At 40.4% G+C, this 17,316-nt stretch overlaps 1 protein-coding gene across 3 annotated transcripts in view; it reads right to left on the bottom strand.

Moving 5' to 3' along the window:
- Positions 1 to 1,787: 1,787 nt before the first annotated feature.
- The window catches only part of EEF2K (eukaryotic elongation factor 2 kinase), a 38,161-nt gene continuing 22,632 nt past the window's right edge, over positions 1,788 to 17,316 (bottom strand). For 2 of the 3 annotated variants that reach the window (XM_089476757.1, XM_089476758.1), the window contains 10 exons: positions 15,447 to 15,574; positions 15,101 to 15,302; positions 14,075 to 14,142; positions 13,139 to 13,210; positions 12,629 to 12,691; positions 10,430 to 10,564; positions 8,077 to 8,265; positions 6,318 to 6,442; positions 5,390 to 5,568; positions 1,788 to 5,228 (listed from right to left, as the gene is read on the bottom strand). In XM_089476757.1, coding sequence (XP_089332883.1) covers positions 5,119 to 5,228; positions 5,390 to 5,568; positions 6,318 to 6,442; positions 8,077 to 8,265; positions 10,430 to 10,564; positions 12,629 to 12,691; positions 13,139 to 13,210; positions 14,075 to 14,142; positions 15,101 to 15,302; positions 15,447 to 15,574 — 1,271 coding nt within the window. In that variant the 3' untranslated portion in view covers positions 1,788 to 5,118. The remainder of the gene's footprint in view (positions 5,229 to 5,389; positions 5,569 to 6,317; positions 6,443 to 8,076; positions 8,266 to 10,429; positions 10,565 to 12,628; positions 12,692 to 13,138; positions 13,211 to 14,074; positions 14,143 to 15,100; positions 15,303 to 15,446; positions 15,575 to 17,316) is intronic. The other variant, XM_089476759.1, reaches the window with a different exon arrangement.

The raw sequence follows: 17,316 nt of genomic DNA, 5'->3' as shown, positions 1-17,316 counted from the left end.
TTATATATACAAAATTATAATTTTATATATATATGTGTGTGTGTGTGTGTATGTATATACACACATATTACACAGTTATGTATACACATATATATACACACACACATATAATTATATATACAAAGTATTATATATATATATATATATATATATATATACACACACACACACACACACACACACACACATGCGTTCAAATACAGTACTGACATTGACCCATGGATAAGTGCACTCAGTTTTTTGGGACAATTTTTTAACCTGAATCTCTAGACTTATACATGAATATATACATGCTAATCTCTGTGTTGAATAGCAAGGCCTCCTCAGGGTATCTATTTACTCAGCGACCCATTGCCTAATCTGAAGTTGAAGGGTTTCGCGGCCGACATCCATAGTTCTTCATGTTTTTGGGGGGCTATGAGGCCATGTCCTAGAAAAGTTTATTCCTGATGTTTCGCCAGCATCTGTGGCTGGCATCTTCAGAGAACGCTGGCATGGAAGAGAGTATGGTGTGTGTGTGTTTGTGTGTGTGTATATATATGGTTGCTGAAGAAATCAAAATACCCTTGTCCCTCCATATTTGCTAGGGTTAGGGGCACAAGACACCATGAATATGGAAAAACCACAAATAACACAAACACTATGGTTTTTAACCTGAGAGGGCACCTCTCTAGGGATATCTAGGTCCTCCGTTGCAACTCTGTGGTCAACGTCCGATAGACACTGACCATAGAGTTGCGCTGGAGGAGCTACAAAGGCCTAGTAGAGTATTCTCTTTAGGAATCTCTAGGTCTTTCAATGCGACTTTCAGTTAAAGTTGACCACAGAGTTGCAATGGAGGACCTAGATATGCCTAGGAAGAACGTATTAATCAAATCCGTGAATAATCAAAGCCGCAAATATGGAGGGATGAGTGTAGTGAAAAGGGTCCCTGTACCTTGGGTCAAACATTGGTCAGAATGGAAACTGCAGTCAAGAAATCAGAAGATTAGGAATGGAAAGGGCAGCTATAAAGGAACTAGACAAGATCCTAAAGAGTAAATACAGTTGGCCCTCCGTTTTCGTGGGGGATCCGTTCTGAACATACACACCCTTGTGAAAACGGAGACTTAGAATCATAGAATCCTAGAGTTGGAAGAGACCCCAAGAAGGGCCCTGATCCAGCCCAGCCGCATTCTGCCATGCAGGAACTCTCAATCAAAGCATCCCCATTGACAGATGGCCATCCAGCCTCTGTTTAAAGACCTCCAAGGATGGAGAGACTCCACTACGCTCTGAGTAAGGAGTGTGTTCCACTATCTAACAGCCCTTACTGCCAGGAAGTTCCTCCTAATGTTGAGCTGGAATCTCTTCTCCTGTAGTTAGCACGCATTGCTCCATGCCCTATTCTCTGGAGCAACAGAAAACAAGCTTTCTCCATCCTCAGTGTGACACCCCTTCATGCCTCTTTTTATGCCCGAGGGTCAACTGGGTTAAAGTTGTTTATTCTCTAACTTTAGCTGCCATGGTTCTATGATGTGGGATCCTGGGATTTGTAGTTGGTGAGGTGCTGGAGCTCTTTGGCTGAGATTTCTCTAAGGTGCCAATTGCTGGGTCCAAGAGGACAGACTATGATGGGTAAAGTGGAATCAGAGTGCCATAAGTGTGTGAATGGGCCCCATATGCATGAAGCATATTTTTACAATGAGAAATACAGATGCTTTCACCTATGCACCGAGGCTGATCAACCAGAGCAATAAATAAGTCCACACTGATGAAGGGAAAAAAGTGCAAGCTTAGAAGAAATGTCATGTTCAAATATTTATTGGAAATGTATGCATCACAGCATTTCTGTGCTTCCTCCTTTGCACAGGATAATGTAAACATCATACAGGGACTGAGGCCTTTTGGGCTGGTGAGGATTTGATCCTTTGCAATGACTACAGCAAATCTGTAAGGAGTTCACAAGATCTAAGTACTTGTGAGTAACAATCATTCGCCCTCAGTGTCTCTTAGGCTATATATATACTGCAGAAATAATGCAGTTTGACACAGCTTTAACTGCCATGGCTTGATGTTATCGATTTCTGGGATGTATAGTTTTCTGAGATATCTGGTGCTACAACACACTACAAATCCCAGGATTCCATAGCACTGAGCCATAGCAATTAAAGCGATGTCACACTGCATTATTTCTGCAATGCAGATACAGCCTTACTGTAAAAATATACTTCCAAAAGGCCTTAATATGATGCAATGGTAGCGAGAAATAAGAGCGCAGCAGCACATTTCAGGCTCATTCGTCAGTCCAGCAAAAGCAAGTGCAATCTGCAAAAAAGCCACAGATGCAATAAATGAAACGCCTGCAATGCAAATTGGTTATATAGTGACTCTTGACATGGATTAACGTTGTCAACATCTAGTAACAGGCAGAAGTATATGTTTCTATGGACAGAGAGGTAGTAGATGTGTACATCTAAATTGCTGTAACCTCTTCAAGGGTGCAACCCTTTGCAAACTGCAGCAAAAAAAGAATTAACAGTCTGACAAAAAAAACTGATTGTGGACACCCACAAACCTAAATATTTATCAAATAATGTATGAACTATTGGGCCATTGTAAAGTTAAAGTCCCAACGTAGTCTGGGGAGATGATTAGGACCAGAAAAGCCATAGGCTTTGTTCTTAAATAGAGAGGACACAAAATGCATGCACCTCTTGAGTTGCAGCCAGGTGCTTCTAATGCTAAAATATTAGGCCATAAGAATCTAGATATCACAGGGACAGGATCTAGCCCTAGCTTTGTCTCTGACGTTTACTGTTTTCCCCATCATAGCGTTCAGTTTGAATGGAGGAACATTCAACTGTGTGAGCTTTCACCTGTTATAAAGTGGTATCATCGAGCTACAAATGAACCACACCATCATCTGTCTTCACCACCCCAAGAACCAGGTCTGAAGATCTTGATTTTTAAGGGATCATGCCTGTCCATCTAGAGATATAGTTATCTTTTAAATACCATATAGGGCAACTTAATAGAAGTGTCACTAGCATAATTGAAGTGAGTACATAAAAAGATGCTATTATGGAGGCAGAAGCCTTAATTGCATAGATGAGCAAGCAAGACTACAGTACTGTCTTGCAGGATGTGATCGGAAGAGTTGCAACCTAATCCTGAGCATATCCAGCTAGGAGTAAATCTCAGTGGATCCAACTGGACCTCCTTCCAAGTATGGGTGAGTAGTAGGATTGGCCATTTTTAACATATGTCTCCCAACTTTATATGAGAATTTGTTTAAATAGCAAAATGTAACCATGATGCTAACTTGCCTGAGTGTCCACAGGCATAGTACTGTACCGTTAAGGTTTTTAAATACTAACATGTATTTAAAGCTTCTTATTTGCCGTCTCTAGCTGTTTCATTATATTCTATTCGACTCAGCTAGTAGGTTAGTCATGAATTACATCTATTAATTGGTTTTGATTCTGTTGGCTTTCTTTGCTGCAAGTTTTAGTGACTCGTTTCCTTGTTCTTAAACTCTATTGTTTCGCTACAAAAATATACACAGATCTGAGCATGATCAAACCAGAAAATAAAATCCTTCCCACCCAAGAATAGAACCTGTCAAAAACAGGGAGCGACGAGGGTGACAGTTCCTAGGTTCCCAGCAGCAGCAAACAAGGAGTAACAATGGATAAACCCCCAAGAAGCAAACGTGCAAAATGCCTTTGTTGAAGGGACTCCTAAATAACACAGTACTTATCAAATGAGACCGAATTTCCCATTCACTCCAGCTAACTGTGCAAAGGCCTCAACAGTGCTAAGGGGCTCTGCTGTAATTCTCTCTATATTTTTGAATTCCATCGGTCTTGCTGCACTAACATAGCATCTTATTTGCTATACTTGCATCATTCTTACCAACTCTACTTTCTCCTTCTCACGACTACTGGAAAGATAATGGAGAAATATAAGGAGAAATGTACTTATTTTCTGGAGAACACACCAACAAGGAGGATTAAGGGAAATCCGCAACCAGTGTTTGCTTTTTCTCAGCATGGCCTTGCCAGAATTCCAGATGGCCAACAGCCAAGAAAGCCAACACAATAATTTGCTTTAACCAGGGCTCTACATAAACACCTAGGATCACTTCTCAGAACAGATTAGTGTTATGGCAATGCTGTTGTTTTTTCAAAATGTCAGGGGCAGAATTCAGTTCCTCATTATTCCAGTTCTCTTGTTCATTAGGAACTGAAGGAAACTATTGCATATGTTAGGCTCCTCTTCTAGGACTATAACCACACAGGATGACACTTGTTTGGAAGAACAAGATCTCTTTACTCTCCAAAGTTTTGGAATTGTTAAGTAATCAAGAGGAAAGCTTTCAGCCTCATCTGATGCCAGATGAGTTTCTTGCCTCCTTCTCATACAAGAGATTAACAGGGTACTTTCAAATATGGATTCCAAGGCATTACAGTTTACAAGAGGGCTGTTCTACATGGTGCCTTGAATGTCAAACCATGTCCCTTTGCTTTGGGGGATAAACTGGGAATGAGTAGCATCACCATAAATCCAGTCAGGAGGGTAGGAAGTGCCAGCCTGGTGTTAGGACAGAAGCGTTCCTATTTCCAGTGATTCAATTCAAAGATTCAAGTGTTTTGGGGACAGAAAGGCTTCCTTCTCCTGCCTCACATTCCAGATCATCTTGACTATGTCTTCTATGGAACAAGCAACTGTTTCAACAATGAGTAGAACATCTGCATTTGTAACATAGCGAGGCTGGGACGGAAGTCAGAAGGGTACCTCAAGTAACCTTTAGTTGTCCCTTTACCATGAAGATGCAATTTAAACAGACATCAATTTTATTTCTTCTGTCCCTGGTTAAACTATTTTACAAATAGTTTTACAGCAGTTGATACTACAGCTCTGAAATGCCAGTAACAGTACATTTTACCATTTCTGTTCATCTTTCAGTTGGAACAGAGTTAGAAAAATCATCATATGAAAAACACAAGTTAACAATACATAAAAAGATTATTTTCTCTTTCTTCCCCCCCCCCCCCACCCTCTTTGCCACAAACAAAATAAGAATCTTTTAAAAATCAGTCTGATATATACAAGTAAACAACTTCTTTTCAAGTTTCACTCCTCCATCATGGCCCAGGCTTCTTCCGCCTTCTGGTAATATTGGTTGGCCAGCCTGCCCTTCATGGCTTGCATAGCAGCTTCGGCAGCTTCTGTGTACAGCTCACCTGGGACAGACAGTGGGATGGAAGGGGCCACATTGAGAGACAGCAAAGACAAGGTCCATTCTTCTCACACAGATTCAGAACAAGCCACAGCCTGCTGCCTGTATTGGACTATAGATCCCATCATCCCCAGCCAGATGAATGACTACACGTTAGCACCATACCTGATCTCTGTGGATCCTTGTCCAGATTAAACCCTCCACTCATCAGCATCTCTGCTTCTCTTGCCAGGAGGAGATAGCGGGGTTCATCCTGTGTTCCATCATATTCCCCTCCTTCATCATAATCTGTCATGTTCAATGCTGCGTTGTACCAACACAGAGCTTCCTTCCAGTCTCGATCTCTGAGTAATTAAAGAAGAAAAAGCAAACATGAAAAATTCCAGGAGTGTTACTGGGTAAAGGCTTTTGTTCAGAGCTGCTTGCAAACTCTTGAATTTTGACATTCAACCCACCAAAACCTGTAGGAAGCTGGTTACATTCACAAGACTTGAATTAATGGTCTAAACTAAAACTCTGTCAAGTGGTTTATAAATTATTAAATTAGGCATTTTATTTGAGTAATTAACATTTTAAAAAAATGTTTGTATGTACATGAGTACTTACAAACAGATTGACTTAACTTCCATCCCTAACAACAAAATACCAAATGGGTTCATGTCCCTAACAAACAATATTATTTTGCAAGGATGTGGAAATTCCAGGCTATCAGTAAAGTAGGGGTGCCCAACTAGTGATCCCTGGCATAATTTCAAAAGCCCTCTCCTTTTCAGACCTCTGACAAAAGAGATCTGTGCTCCCCAAGCAACCCAAGCAGGCAGGGAGGAGGAGGAAGAGAACAAAGCCATTTCTCCTCTTGAACACTTGTAGTTCTGGCCACATTTACTGTTGGCTACAGCTCTGCCTACTATTAGCATGCAGCCCTTGAGATATTACTCAAGGAAAGAAATTCAGGAGAGATTTCCAGCTACCAAGAGACCCTCCTCGGTTGTTGATTCCCATTGAAAAAACATCAGCTGATCATCCTGGACAATAAACCCTCCAAACTGGCTAACCAAGGAAGGGCCAGGCAGCATCCCCAACAATGCAATACCTGTCAGGAGCAAGGTTAAGGCCTGTATCATATGCTCTTGCAACAAGGATCATGGAAGGCCGGTCTCCAGCTGCTGCTGCTCTGCATAAATAATCAAACCCTTTGATTCTATTCTCTTCGATGTCCTACAAAAAACAAGAAAAAAAGAGCTTTCTTATCTAGTAAGACATTCCTATATCTGCTAGTATGAAAAGGATGACTTAGCACAGCAAGATTACTGTTTGGTATCTTAACCTTCTGAAATACTATTTAAGATCACTTTAGTGCAAGATGTGATTGCAGACAAACATTTTTGTTGCCTGAGTCAGAGCAATGAACAATGCCAGCTGCTCACCCAAGTCATTGTGAAGTCATTTAGCTTTCACGGGCAGATAAATCCGATAAGCCCCTCTCTTGGCACTAAAATAACAAGCAACTAAAAAACTGGTGCTTTTGCTGCATGAGACAGCTGCCACACGCTGCAAAAAACAGGGCTATCCCTGGTGATAGGGCACTCATGGCACAGGAAGTTGATGGAGACATGGTTGTCAAGAGGACCACTGAGACCAGAAGTCCACGTATTATGTCTGGCCACAGTGCCTTTATTTTAATAAATTGTGTCATTTGTTATTGCTTTCAACCTGGCCCTATTCCACAATCTTCAGACAGGGTGGTGCTAGCCAGTTTCTCAACTCTAACCATTTCTCAACTCATTTAACTATTCTAATCACCATGCTATCTGTTCATACTTCAAGAGAGAGAGAGAGAGAGAGAGAGAGAGAGAGAGAGAGAGAAGAAGTGGCCAGGAAAAGATTCTGCATCTGTTGGGTTACCTGAAAAATGTATACCAATAAATGTTTTTGCTAAACATTAACTTTTCTCATTTGCACTTCACATTTTTAGATATGCAGAAAATGTGTTAGGTGGGAAGGGGCCATAGCTCAGTGGCAAAGCATATGCTTTGCATGAAAAAGGTCCCAGGTTCAATCCCTGGCATCTCCAGGTGTGTCTGGAAACCAACTGAAACTCTTTCAAACTCTGGAAAGCTGCTGCCAGTCAACTGTCAATATTAGGCTAGGAAGGGGCTCCATAGGCCATTGAGTCCAGTCAGCTACAGCATCCCATGGGTAGCCTTCCAGCCTCTTTTTGAAGACATACAGAGGAGACCCTAACATCTCTCTAGGCAATTTGTGCCATTGCTGAACCACTCTTACCACCAAGAAATTCCTGCTTGAAACTATTATGTCTAATTTACAAATTGTAAGCCGCTCTGATAGTCCTGGCTGAAGAGCGGGGTAATAATAATAATAATAATAATAATTATAATTATAATTATTATTATTATTATTAGATCTGGTTCTACCCTCTGGGACACTCTCCTCTCTGTGACGGCCCTTTAGATATTTAAAGAGTGCAATCATGTCACTCCTCAACCTTCTCTTCACCAGGTTGAACAGGCTCAACTTTTCCTCATATGTTTGTTCTCCTTATCTCTTATCATCTTCTTGCCCTTCCCTGAACCTGCTCCAGCTTGTCTACATTCTTCTTAAAACGAGACACCCAGAACTGAATGTAGTACTCCAGATGAGGCCTGACCAGTGCAGAATATATAGGTGGATTATTATTTCCTTTGGTCTAAGGCACCTTCTTATGTTTCCAAGTGGATATGGGGAAAAAATCTGTTTCTGCTTTAACACAAGAACATAAATGTAGAAGCATAGAAAGAAGGCTGCAAGGAGTTACAGCGAATGTCTATCAACTTTATTCCTGTGCTGCTTACTTTTAGTGTGACCTCAGAAAGAATGTGGTGTGGCAGCTGAGAGTACATGAGTCCTAGCCCAACAATGGCTTCCAACTCTCCACAGTCAGCTGCATGCTCCAGGTGGAAAATTGCTGATTCTTCATCCCACTCCTTGTCTTTCTCACAGAAACGGCCAGCTTCATGGTATCGAACCATGGCTAAATGAACCTACGTGAGAAAGGAGAGAGAGAAAATCGGAGAAGAAAATGATTAAAATTAAGATCAGCCTTATGGCCACTTATGGACTCAGCTCCACCAAACTTTAAAAATTATTTTATTGTTATTTATATCTGCTTGTAGATGGACTCTGGTCCAGGCCATACCTGCTTTAGCAATGACACAACATCAAATACAGGTAGACCTCTCACTAGTTCAAGGGTGAAATACATGGCCTTTCAGATACAGTACTTTGTCTTACAACTCTCATCAGCCCAACCCAGCCTGGCTAGAACCCAATAAAAGATTGTGGAAATGATAAACCATTGTCTCTGGACAGGCTAATACCCCCCCCCAACCCTGCATTAGGCTTTGCTCAAAGAAACACTTAAGCAACCGTTTCCCCTTGAGTGTGCAAGGTGCATTGAAGGAGTAGATTCACAAAGAGATTTAAGTATAGATGCCCTCTCTGGTTTCTTCTCTTCCAGTTGGGGCAAAAGTGATATAGAACTGAGCTCTAAGCATGCACTCTATCTCACCCTCAACAACTCTTGTTTTACAGATGCAGATTGGAAAACTGAAACTTTTGGATAGTTTAACTAACCCAGTCTGATCGAGCCAGTGCTGGCATGTATGCGCACAGTTAAGAGGAATTACTCCACACTGACAGGTGCATCTGCTTGGTTGCCACACACAGACTTCTCACCTGAAGACTTAGTTCAGGGTGAAGAAGTGCAATTCAAATCAAGGGGGGTTTGGTGCTCAGCTCCAACTGATTAGGTGCTTGTGATGCCACAATTAACTTTTTAGCATTAAAAATAAATTAACTGATTGAATTGTGTGTGTTTTTAAATGAACAGTTATTTAAATAAACCATCATACAAATGTCACTTTAAACAACATCAAAAACGTCTACCAGGAGGAAGCACTGGATGAGGGGAAGCAAAAATGGTGATAAAACCAGTTGTTTCCTTGGAAGCAGGTGTGGGTGTCACCTGAAGTGCAAAGGCAGGGTGGCTCATTCACAGGGACACCTTACATCATAAAAGCAATATATTGTTTTCTCTCTGTATGTTTGTCTGTATCCTGAAAAGAGACTTTTATGGCAAGGGAAAATCAACAACAACAAGGGTTGCTTTTAAGACTGGGGAAGCAAGACTTCTTAAACTGAAAACAACACAACACAGTCCACCAAGTGGAGGAAGCAGATAGTGCAGAGTGTAGGAAGTAAAGCTCAGCATACAGCCTTTGTCTGCATATTAAGTAGAGCTGTACCATATATGTTCTGTAACTGATATAATAATAAAGTACAAAAGGCTGACAGGGATACTGAACACCTCAGAAAGTTCCTTTAAACATCAGACAAAAAACTGGATTTATTATCTGCCACTGATCCTAGGCATAAGAACAGTTCAGCTGTTCAGTCTTCTCTGCAATGGGAAAGAGAAGTTCCCAGTTTTTGCTGCTGCTAGAGTTAAATAGGAAGATCTGCTGCAGCATCCTCAGATTCTTAACAGACTGACAATTGAGATTGTTCTCCCAGGCCACTCATGTTGAGAAGGACCACATGCTGCAATCTTACTGAGCATGACTTGAAAGAAGGTACAAGCATTATTATGATCATTATCATCCTTATTTATACCTGCTTTTCTCCTTGCGAGGCAAGGCGGTATTACAAGCAGACTTTTGTTCCTTAAATAACTTATTCCAAAGAAAACATATGGTACAGCTCTACCCAACATCTAAATATGGGGGGGGGGGATGCTACATGCTCCCCCACTCCACTATTACTTCTACTACTTGGTGGAATATGCTCTTTCTTCTACAGTTTTCTACTATCTTACCTCCCCTGCTTTTTCTAAGACCTAAATCCTCCATCCCTTAACAGTGCTATTAGCTTCATGGGTGGTAATAATGGTGGTATAGGATTGCTATAGTAAAACTCCACAAATGTTGAAGAGCCAGTAGTGGTAAAAAGCACTGTTGACAAAGGCTAAGAATTAATGGTTGCATACACAACATGGTCACTTTTTTCTGGACCCACGACCAGCCCTGCCCTATTTTTAAGGAAAGAGATGAGCCCTGTATAAGAACCCCTCATTCTTTCTGGAGGGTGAGTCACCAACTCGGATGTTGGTTGGAGCCTGCCAAACGCAAGAGACTGTGGTGCTCAAACCTTCCCAAGGATGGATTTCCCAATTTTCTTCTCAAGCTCCAAGGCATTGAGCCTCTGCACTTCCACCGCAACACAGGAGGGTCTGTGAATGTGAACTCTGGCCGCGTTGTAGAGATTCCATTTCTCCACACTGACCTAAAATAGGGTGAATGCATCGGTGACTTGACTTTGAAATGTATATTTAAAGGGAAAAAAAGAAAAGAAGTGTGTCATTCTATCAACACCACACTGCCATCCAGAACTGAGAAAGCCTTCTCAAGCTATGATTCTGAGCAACATTGGTTCTGAGTAACAAAGGAATCGAAACAAAACTTAAAACTTTCAGGCAGCATATACACATATTTTACCTGGGAGTTAGTCCTTATGAACTGTGGAGCTTACATCTAAATTAGACACACAGAGGATCACACTGTAACTCAGGCATAGGAGCTGTGTTGCCCTTCAGATGTTGTTGAACTGCAAGTCCCACCAGCCCCAGCTAGTACATTCAGTGGTGCAAACTGCTGGAAGTTGCTGTTCTCTACAACATCTGGAGGGCCACAGAGTTCCCATCCCTGCTGTAATTCATTCTCCACATGTAGAATTTCCTGTTTTGGGGAACAGGTAGATTGCACCCACATTCAAACTCCTAGTTACTACTTTTGTGGCCAGAGCAAAAGGCTAGCAAGACAGGCAACACTGGTTCCCTATCAGCAGGATATAAAACATATGGATCTCCATGGGGAGAGACGCATCCTCTAGGGCCTGCTTTTAATAGCTTCAATAATTTGGAAATATAAAGCTAAATAGGCAATCATGATAACAGCCAAATGCAAAGGAGGGAAAGGCTTCTGCACCTTTAATAGTGTAGCATGCTGATATTTGCCACATATAGCCTGTGTGACAAGCTCCACCTGATATTCTCTCTTCTGCACAATGGTTAAAGGTTGAGGAGCTTTGTGGGTGTCTTATTAAGAATCAGAATTCTTCAACTCTAAAGGAAGGTCTTTTGGCCAAGGCACCAGTGGATGCTGGGGGTTTAGTAAAAAGCAAAGTACATCTGTCACCCTAATGTCTATTCATCCCTACTCCAGGATACATTACTTCCATGCTTATTTAACAAAAAAAGTAAAGCCTTTAATAATTGTGCAGCTGTTCCCTTAAACAGACAGCCTTCACATATTAATATACTAAAATCACAGCAGAAGTCACAGCATATTTCCAGGCCTTAATCAAGCTAAGTGCTGAAGAGCATCTGTACATACAAGCATGTGAAAAGAGTCCTGAGCCAGCTACATGCTTAAGAGATATGGACTAGAGCCCTAAAAACAATCCTGGAGAATAATTAAAACCATTTCTGATTAAACACTCCAGACATCAGGTAATATCAAGATGTAAAAGTATGCTGTTCTCTTTATGGCCCTTGCTTCGTCTCAAACTTAAACTTGGCATAGGTATCAATAATATTATCCCAAAGTGCCCCCTCCAGCAAAGATGGGTGCATGGGGACTTTCAAGGCAATTTCAAAGACAAATGTTGTCATTTTAAGTTGTTCCTAATTCTTGTTGAGAACCAAACAAAATGGGTCTGCAATTTGAATGCTAAGGTCCTCAAATATATGTTTATATAGCATATTTATTTCACAGACGTTTGTAGCTAAGGAGAATTCCACAGAACATCAAGATCATCTTTCTTATCATCCACAATGAGCTGAATTTTTAAACCTAATGCTGAAATAAATGGACATGAAATAATGAAACATTTGAAAATAAGTAAAATACATAGTAATGGCATGGAAGTCCACACTGTTTGCTTTGTAGAACAAAAGAAGTAGCAGTAGCAAGACATACTAGCAAGCTCCAAGGCCAGGGTGTTTTTCAGAGAAACATTCAAGCCATATAAACAGCAGCAGAACAGAACAAAAGCAAAATCTACCAGCAGGAAGAAAACAAATCCATCTAATGAAGGAATTCATGCAGAATCACCCGTTTGTTCCAGGGACTGGTTTTAGTAGTTGAAGAGAGTTTATTTACAACAGCATTTCTCTAATTGAGGGGGGAAAGAATTAAAAAGTGATGGAAAAAGAGATGTGAGTCATGAGAAACAGTATTTAGCAACTGAAAGAAAAATAGCTCCAAGAAAAATAGAGTTGGATAAGTGTGAGAGAAGCAAACCAACACAAGTCAGATATTGTCTTCAGAGCGTTTCTGTCTTATTTACCCTTGCAGAACTGCCCAAACTGTCTTCATCATTTTCATGTCTTCGGATACCATTGGAATGACCCTACATTAAAGCAAAACACAAAATCACAAATGATTTACAGAATTTTAAAATCGATGGTGAAGTCACTCAAAAAGTTCTCAGGGCAAAAATTAAATGAGGAGAAACGTTATATGTTTAAATCTGGCTGGTCACTGATTTGTCAGATTATGGGTTTTATTTTGTTGACCTTAAAATGTTTTTATCAGTTTAAAGTGCTTAAATTGTTTTCATAGTTTAAATTGTTTTTAAAATAACTTCACTGACTGTACTCCTCCATGAGATCCATAATTAGTATTCAAAACTAATTATTATTCAAGAATATAAATGGATTTTAAAACAATTGAAGGCGCACTGGGGTTTCTGATATTGTCTACTCATTCTGCTCACAGTTCAATGATGCCAAACAGATTGTAAAGAAAGAAAACATAATTGAAGTAGGGCATATCAAACAGGAATAAAAGGTGTTACTTTGTGATCCATGTCTTCCTGTTCACTCCTCTTTTCACTGGGGTATCCACTATCACCTCCATTTTCACAGTCCTATGAAGAAAAAAAATGACATAGGGTCAATTCTTTCTTTGATCTCCTTACATGCAAAACAGAAACAGTTATCTTTGAGAGACTGAGCTGTGTCATTCCAGGACTGCTATGTCACACCTTTGTGCTTTCTTTACTGAATCCTCATGCTTTTAGAGCCCTGGCTTGAACCAAAAACATACCTTAAATCAGGACAGGAAACCTGTGGTCCTTCTAGATATTGGATTTCCACTCCCATCAGCCATAGCCAACATGGCAAATGGCTAGGGGCATATTGTAGTCCATTAACACCTGGAGGGCCACAGGTTGCCTGTTACTGCCTTTAAAAATAGATCCAGCAGCAAGATACCATCAAATCAGCTCACAATACTAGTTACACAAGTGGTGAAAACTGAAGTATAATATGTAAAATATTAGAAAATATTTAAACTTGGGCAGGGAGAGAGAAGAGGTAGTAGCAGATCAAGCCACCTACTTGCGACCATATTGCTGGAAACTTCAACAAAACCTCTTCAGAGATTAAGATATTTGATCAGATCGAATATTCTATTCAAGTATGAGAGTTCGATGCCATTCTACATTGCAAGGGCTATAAAAAGAGGTTTTTTACACTGGCTAAACCTTTCAGTGTTCTGAAGAGAACATTAGGCTAAAACCAGGCATGGATATGTTTGCTCTTGTGTGTCTGTAATCAAATCAAGGAAGTCTTCAGAAAGACAGGCAGTGGGCCATGGCAAGAGCTCTATGGCTGTCATATATCTGCATACCCCACCCCACACTTTGTACATAACTGAGGCAGTCCTATGTTTAAATGGTACACACAATTGGCATAGTCATTTCTGTTTGGTCCTTGGGAGAAACACTTACCCTCTGATTATCAAGGCCTTCATGATCATGATGAACCAAGTTGTCAACTTCATTGAATACAGGCCAGTCTAGAGGGGGGAAATGTAGAGACTGTATGTGTTAGGTCTTTCTTTGCCAAGAAAAACAGAGAAGCATAAAGGTCCAGCATGAAAACATTCATACCAAAAAATCCTATGTCTGCCCTAATTCTGTACAGAAAACAATCATGCTCCCGATGTCCTTTCCCCCCACATTTCTCCTTCCCATTATCTCCAAGCCATTCTAATTGATTAGGAATAACACTGGGATTTTGGTCCACAAAGCACTTGGATTAAAAGAATTGGATCTTAAAAGAACTGAAGCACAAACCAGTGGGTACTTGCATACACAAGTGTGGTTTTGCTTTAGGCTCAAAATTGAAGCACCCCAACAAAAGCCAAAACTTTAAGTTTGTATTTGAAATAAAGCAAAGGCAGCTCTGGAAGAACCCACAACTACAGAAAAGAATGTATCTTTGCTCCATCAGAAGGACTTCCAACAATTATCCCCTCTGCTAGGCAGAAATCTAAACTGCTGTTTTCAGGGGGCTCTTCAAAACAAGCCCAGGGAATTAAACCCTTGCCCTGATAGCAAGTATACAGCTAATAAATCATTAGGGATATAAACAATATTTGCAAATGTTCTTCTGTTGAACAAGAAAGGGTGCCATGACACATTAAAAACACCCCATTGAGAAAATGTTGAACCACTGGAATACTTCTCAAATTTGACTTAAAGAGTTAACTATTTCATTTGCCTAGAAAAATATCAAAAATCACTGGTTTGTGCAAAGAAAACAGTGTTTTGTCAACATGCACTTTATTTACACAAACATTTTTTCACTAAAAAGTACAAAAAAAGGTCACTAGAAGTCTAAAATGTGAAAAAATAAGGGGAAAATGGGGGGAAATTTATAATCTTGTCCAGCAGGGGAAAAAAGATCTTGAATTCCTTTGCTCTAATTATGTGAGAACAAATGTGAAGATCTACACATCTTGGGTCACTTACGAAGATTCTCGTTTTTTTGGCTATGGGGTGTTGCTGAAGACGGCGACGAAGGCAACGAGTCAAATGCCATATCGCTCATGCTCTCATCTCCAGAATTTTCAGACAATCGGAAAAGCAGAGGAGGCCGACTGCCCGAGATGGTCCTAACCCGGCTACTACCACATTTTTCTTCTGTGCCTCGCAGAACAGTCTGAGCAGATTCCTTGACAAAAAGGAACAACAAGCAAGAAACATGAAACATTTAATGTATTTTTCCCATTTATGTCCCTACCGATTCTCCAATGGGCTACAAACAGCATGCACAGCTCTCCTCCTCCTCACCCTGTCTTTACAAATCTGTACTTACAAGCAGTTTGTTACTTCGAAATAAGGCATCTTTCTCTTTGGTGGAGAGATCAAATGGTGTCAGTCCCATACTTTTGCAAATCTTGTTGCAGGAGTGAGAATGAAAGAACAAGGCCATACCCCGTACACCTGGGAGATATCAAAAGAGGCCTGTGAAGAAACAGTTTCAATACGCAAAGCCCTAAATCATCCCTGTGAATCCGTTCAGCTACAGCTATTCCTGTCACTGTTCCCAGTTCTTTTTTAAGCTTTGAAAATACTGCAGTCACATGCATAATGTATGTTTACATAGGGCTCTGAAACTTCTTAGAAACGTTGCTGCAGTTCTGAAAGCATGCAATCATCTATGAAATGCTGCCCTAAGATGTATCACTGCTTCGAGGATTATTGCAAACTGTTTATTTTTTTATGGAAGAGAGTTATATAAAACCTATACAAACAGGTGATAGTTGGAGAAAGTGACTACATTACTTAACACAATTCACTACATAATTAAAAAATCTGAAAGTCTCAAAAGTTTGAAAGGCTCTGATGCACACACATGAGGAAGACATGTAATACTCCTTCCAATTGTCTGTGTGCATATGTGTGCTGTAAAACTAAACATTGAGCTATTTATATCTGCACACTGTTCCCACTGTTTAGTTAGAGAATGTCAGTCCACTTAACTTTTAGATGTTGTACTAGGAAATCATGATTTGTCTGATCATACCTGATACCTATTCCTGGCATCCATAGACAGTTTTTGGTGTTCAAGTGCCCACCAAGGTCCCTGATTGAAGGCTTAAATGGTGTCTGGGGTTAGGAGAGTTTGCATGTAACTATTCTAGCACCGTGGTTCCAGTCAGATCCACACCTTACTGTGGGGCTACTATTAGACTTAAAAACAGGGGAGGTCTGATCACATTCCTTTCAATGTGACTTCCAGTCTGAACCTAAACAGCTTCAAGCCTAGGTTGTAGCAATGATAACTGTTACTTGTTTTCTTGTGCTCTCTTCCAAGAGATGTCAACAAGCCCTGCTGGTGGGAAAATTAATCTTGGGGGAAAACACTTGAAAAATCAAATTTTATGCACATGCTGTTAAGACTTTCCTGCCCTCTGTGTTTTGGATAGAGTTTTGAGATTAGGCAGCAAATTTAAATGGACAAGGTCATTGTAGGTGGTTTATTAATTGTGGCACCATGCTGATTTATGAACAGAACTGGCAGAGAGTAAAAATTGTTTTGTTCCTCACCACCCCACTTCTTCAGATCAGAACTTGAAGTAAAAATAAATATTTTCTATTTTTGAGTTTTCATGCTGCTCCACCAGCTGCAAAGGGCCTCCTATGTGGCGCCGCAGTTAAATGCCTGTACTGCAAGCCACAAGGTTGTGGGTTCGATCCCAGGGGCTCCAAGGTCCACTCAGCCTTGTATCCTTCCTTAGGTTGCTAAAATGGGTACCCAGCTTGTTGGGGCAATTAGCTTATACATTGTAAACTGCTTAGGGAGTATTTGTTCACTGATAAGCATTATATAAATGTACTTGCTATTGCTATTGCTAAAGAATGATGTACATTTGCATAAACTAGTGGCAGAATTGCCACCCAGTCTAGAACATTCCACATGTAGGTGGTGTACTACAATACCCATCACCTCCAGTCAAGAATGTATGGAAGTAATATTTCAATATATGTGGCAGCAACAAGTTCGCAAAGACTAAGGTAACCTATTAAGGAATGGCTTTAATGGATTACTCCTATTTATTATCTTTATAATATCTGGGGAGCGGGGAGAGGGAAGAACGACAACACTCTTTATGTACTCCTTTATACCACAACTCCTATGTGTACTTAGAAGGAAAATTAATCCAGAAATCTTTAGTGGCGAT

The sequence above is a fragment of the Sceloporus occidentalis genome, unplaced genomic scaffold (assembly GCF_023333645.1).
Source record: "Sceloporus occidentalis isolate IW3139 unplaced genomic scaffold, rSceOcc1.0.p SCAF_10, whole genome shotgun sequence".
In the NCBI taxonomy this organism is placed as follows: domain Eukaryota; kingdom Metazoa; phylum Chordata; class Lepidosauria; order Squamata; family Phrynosomatidae; genus Sceloporus; species Sceloporus occidentalis.
The sequence above is the reverse complement of the archived record's forward strand: the minus strand, read 5'-3'. Positions and strand labels throughout refer to the sequence as shown.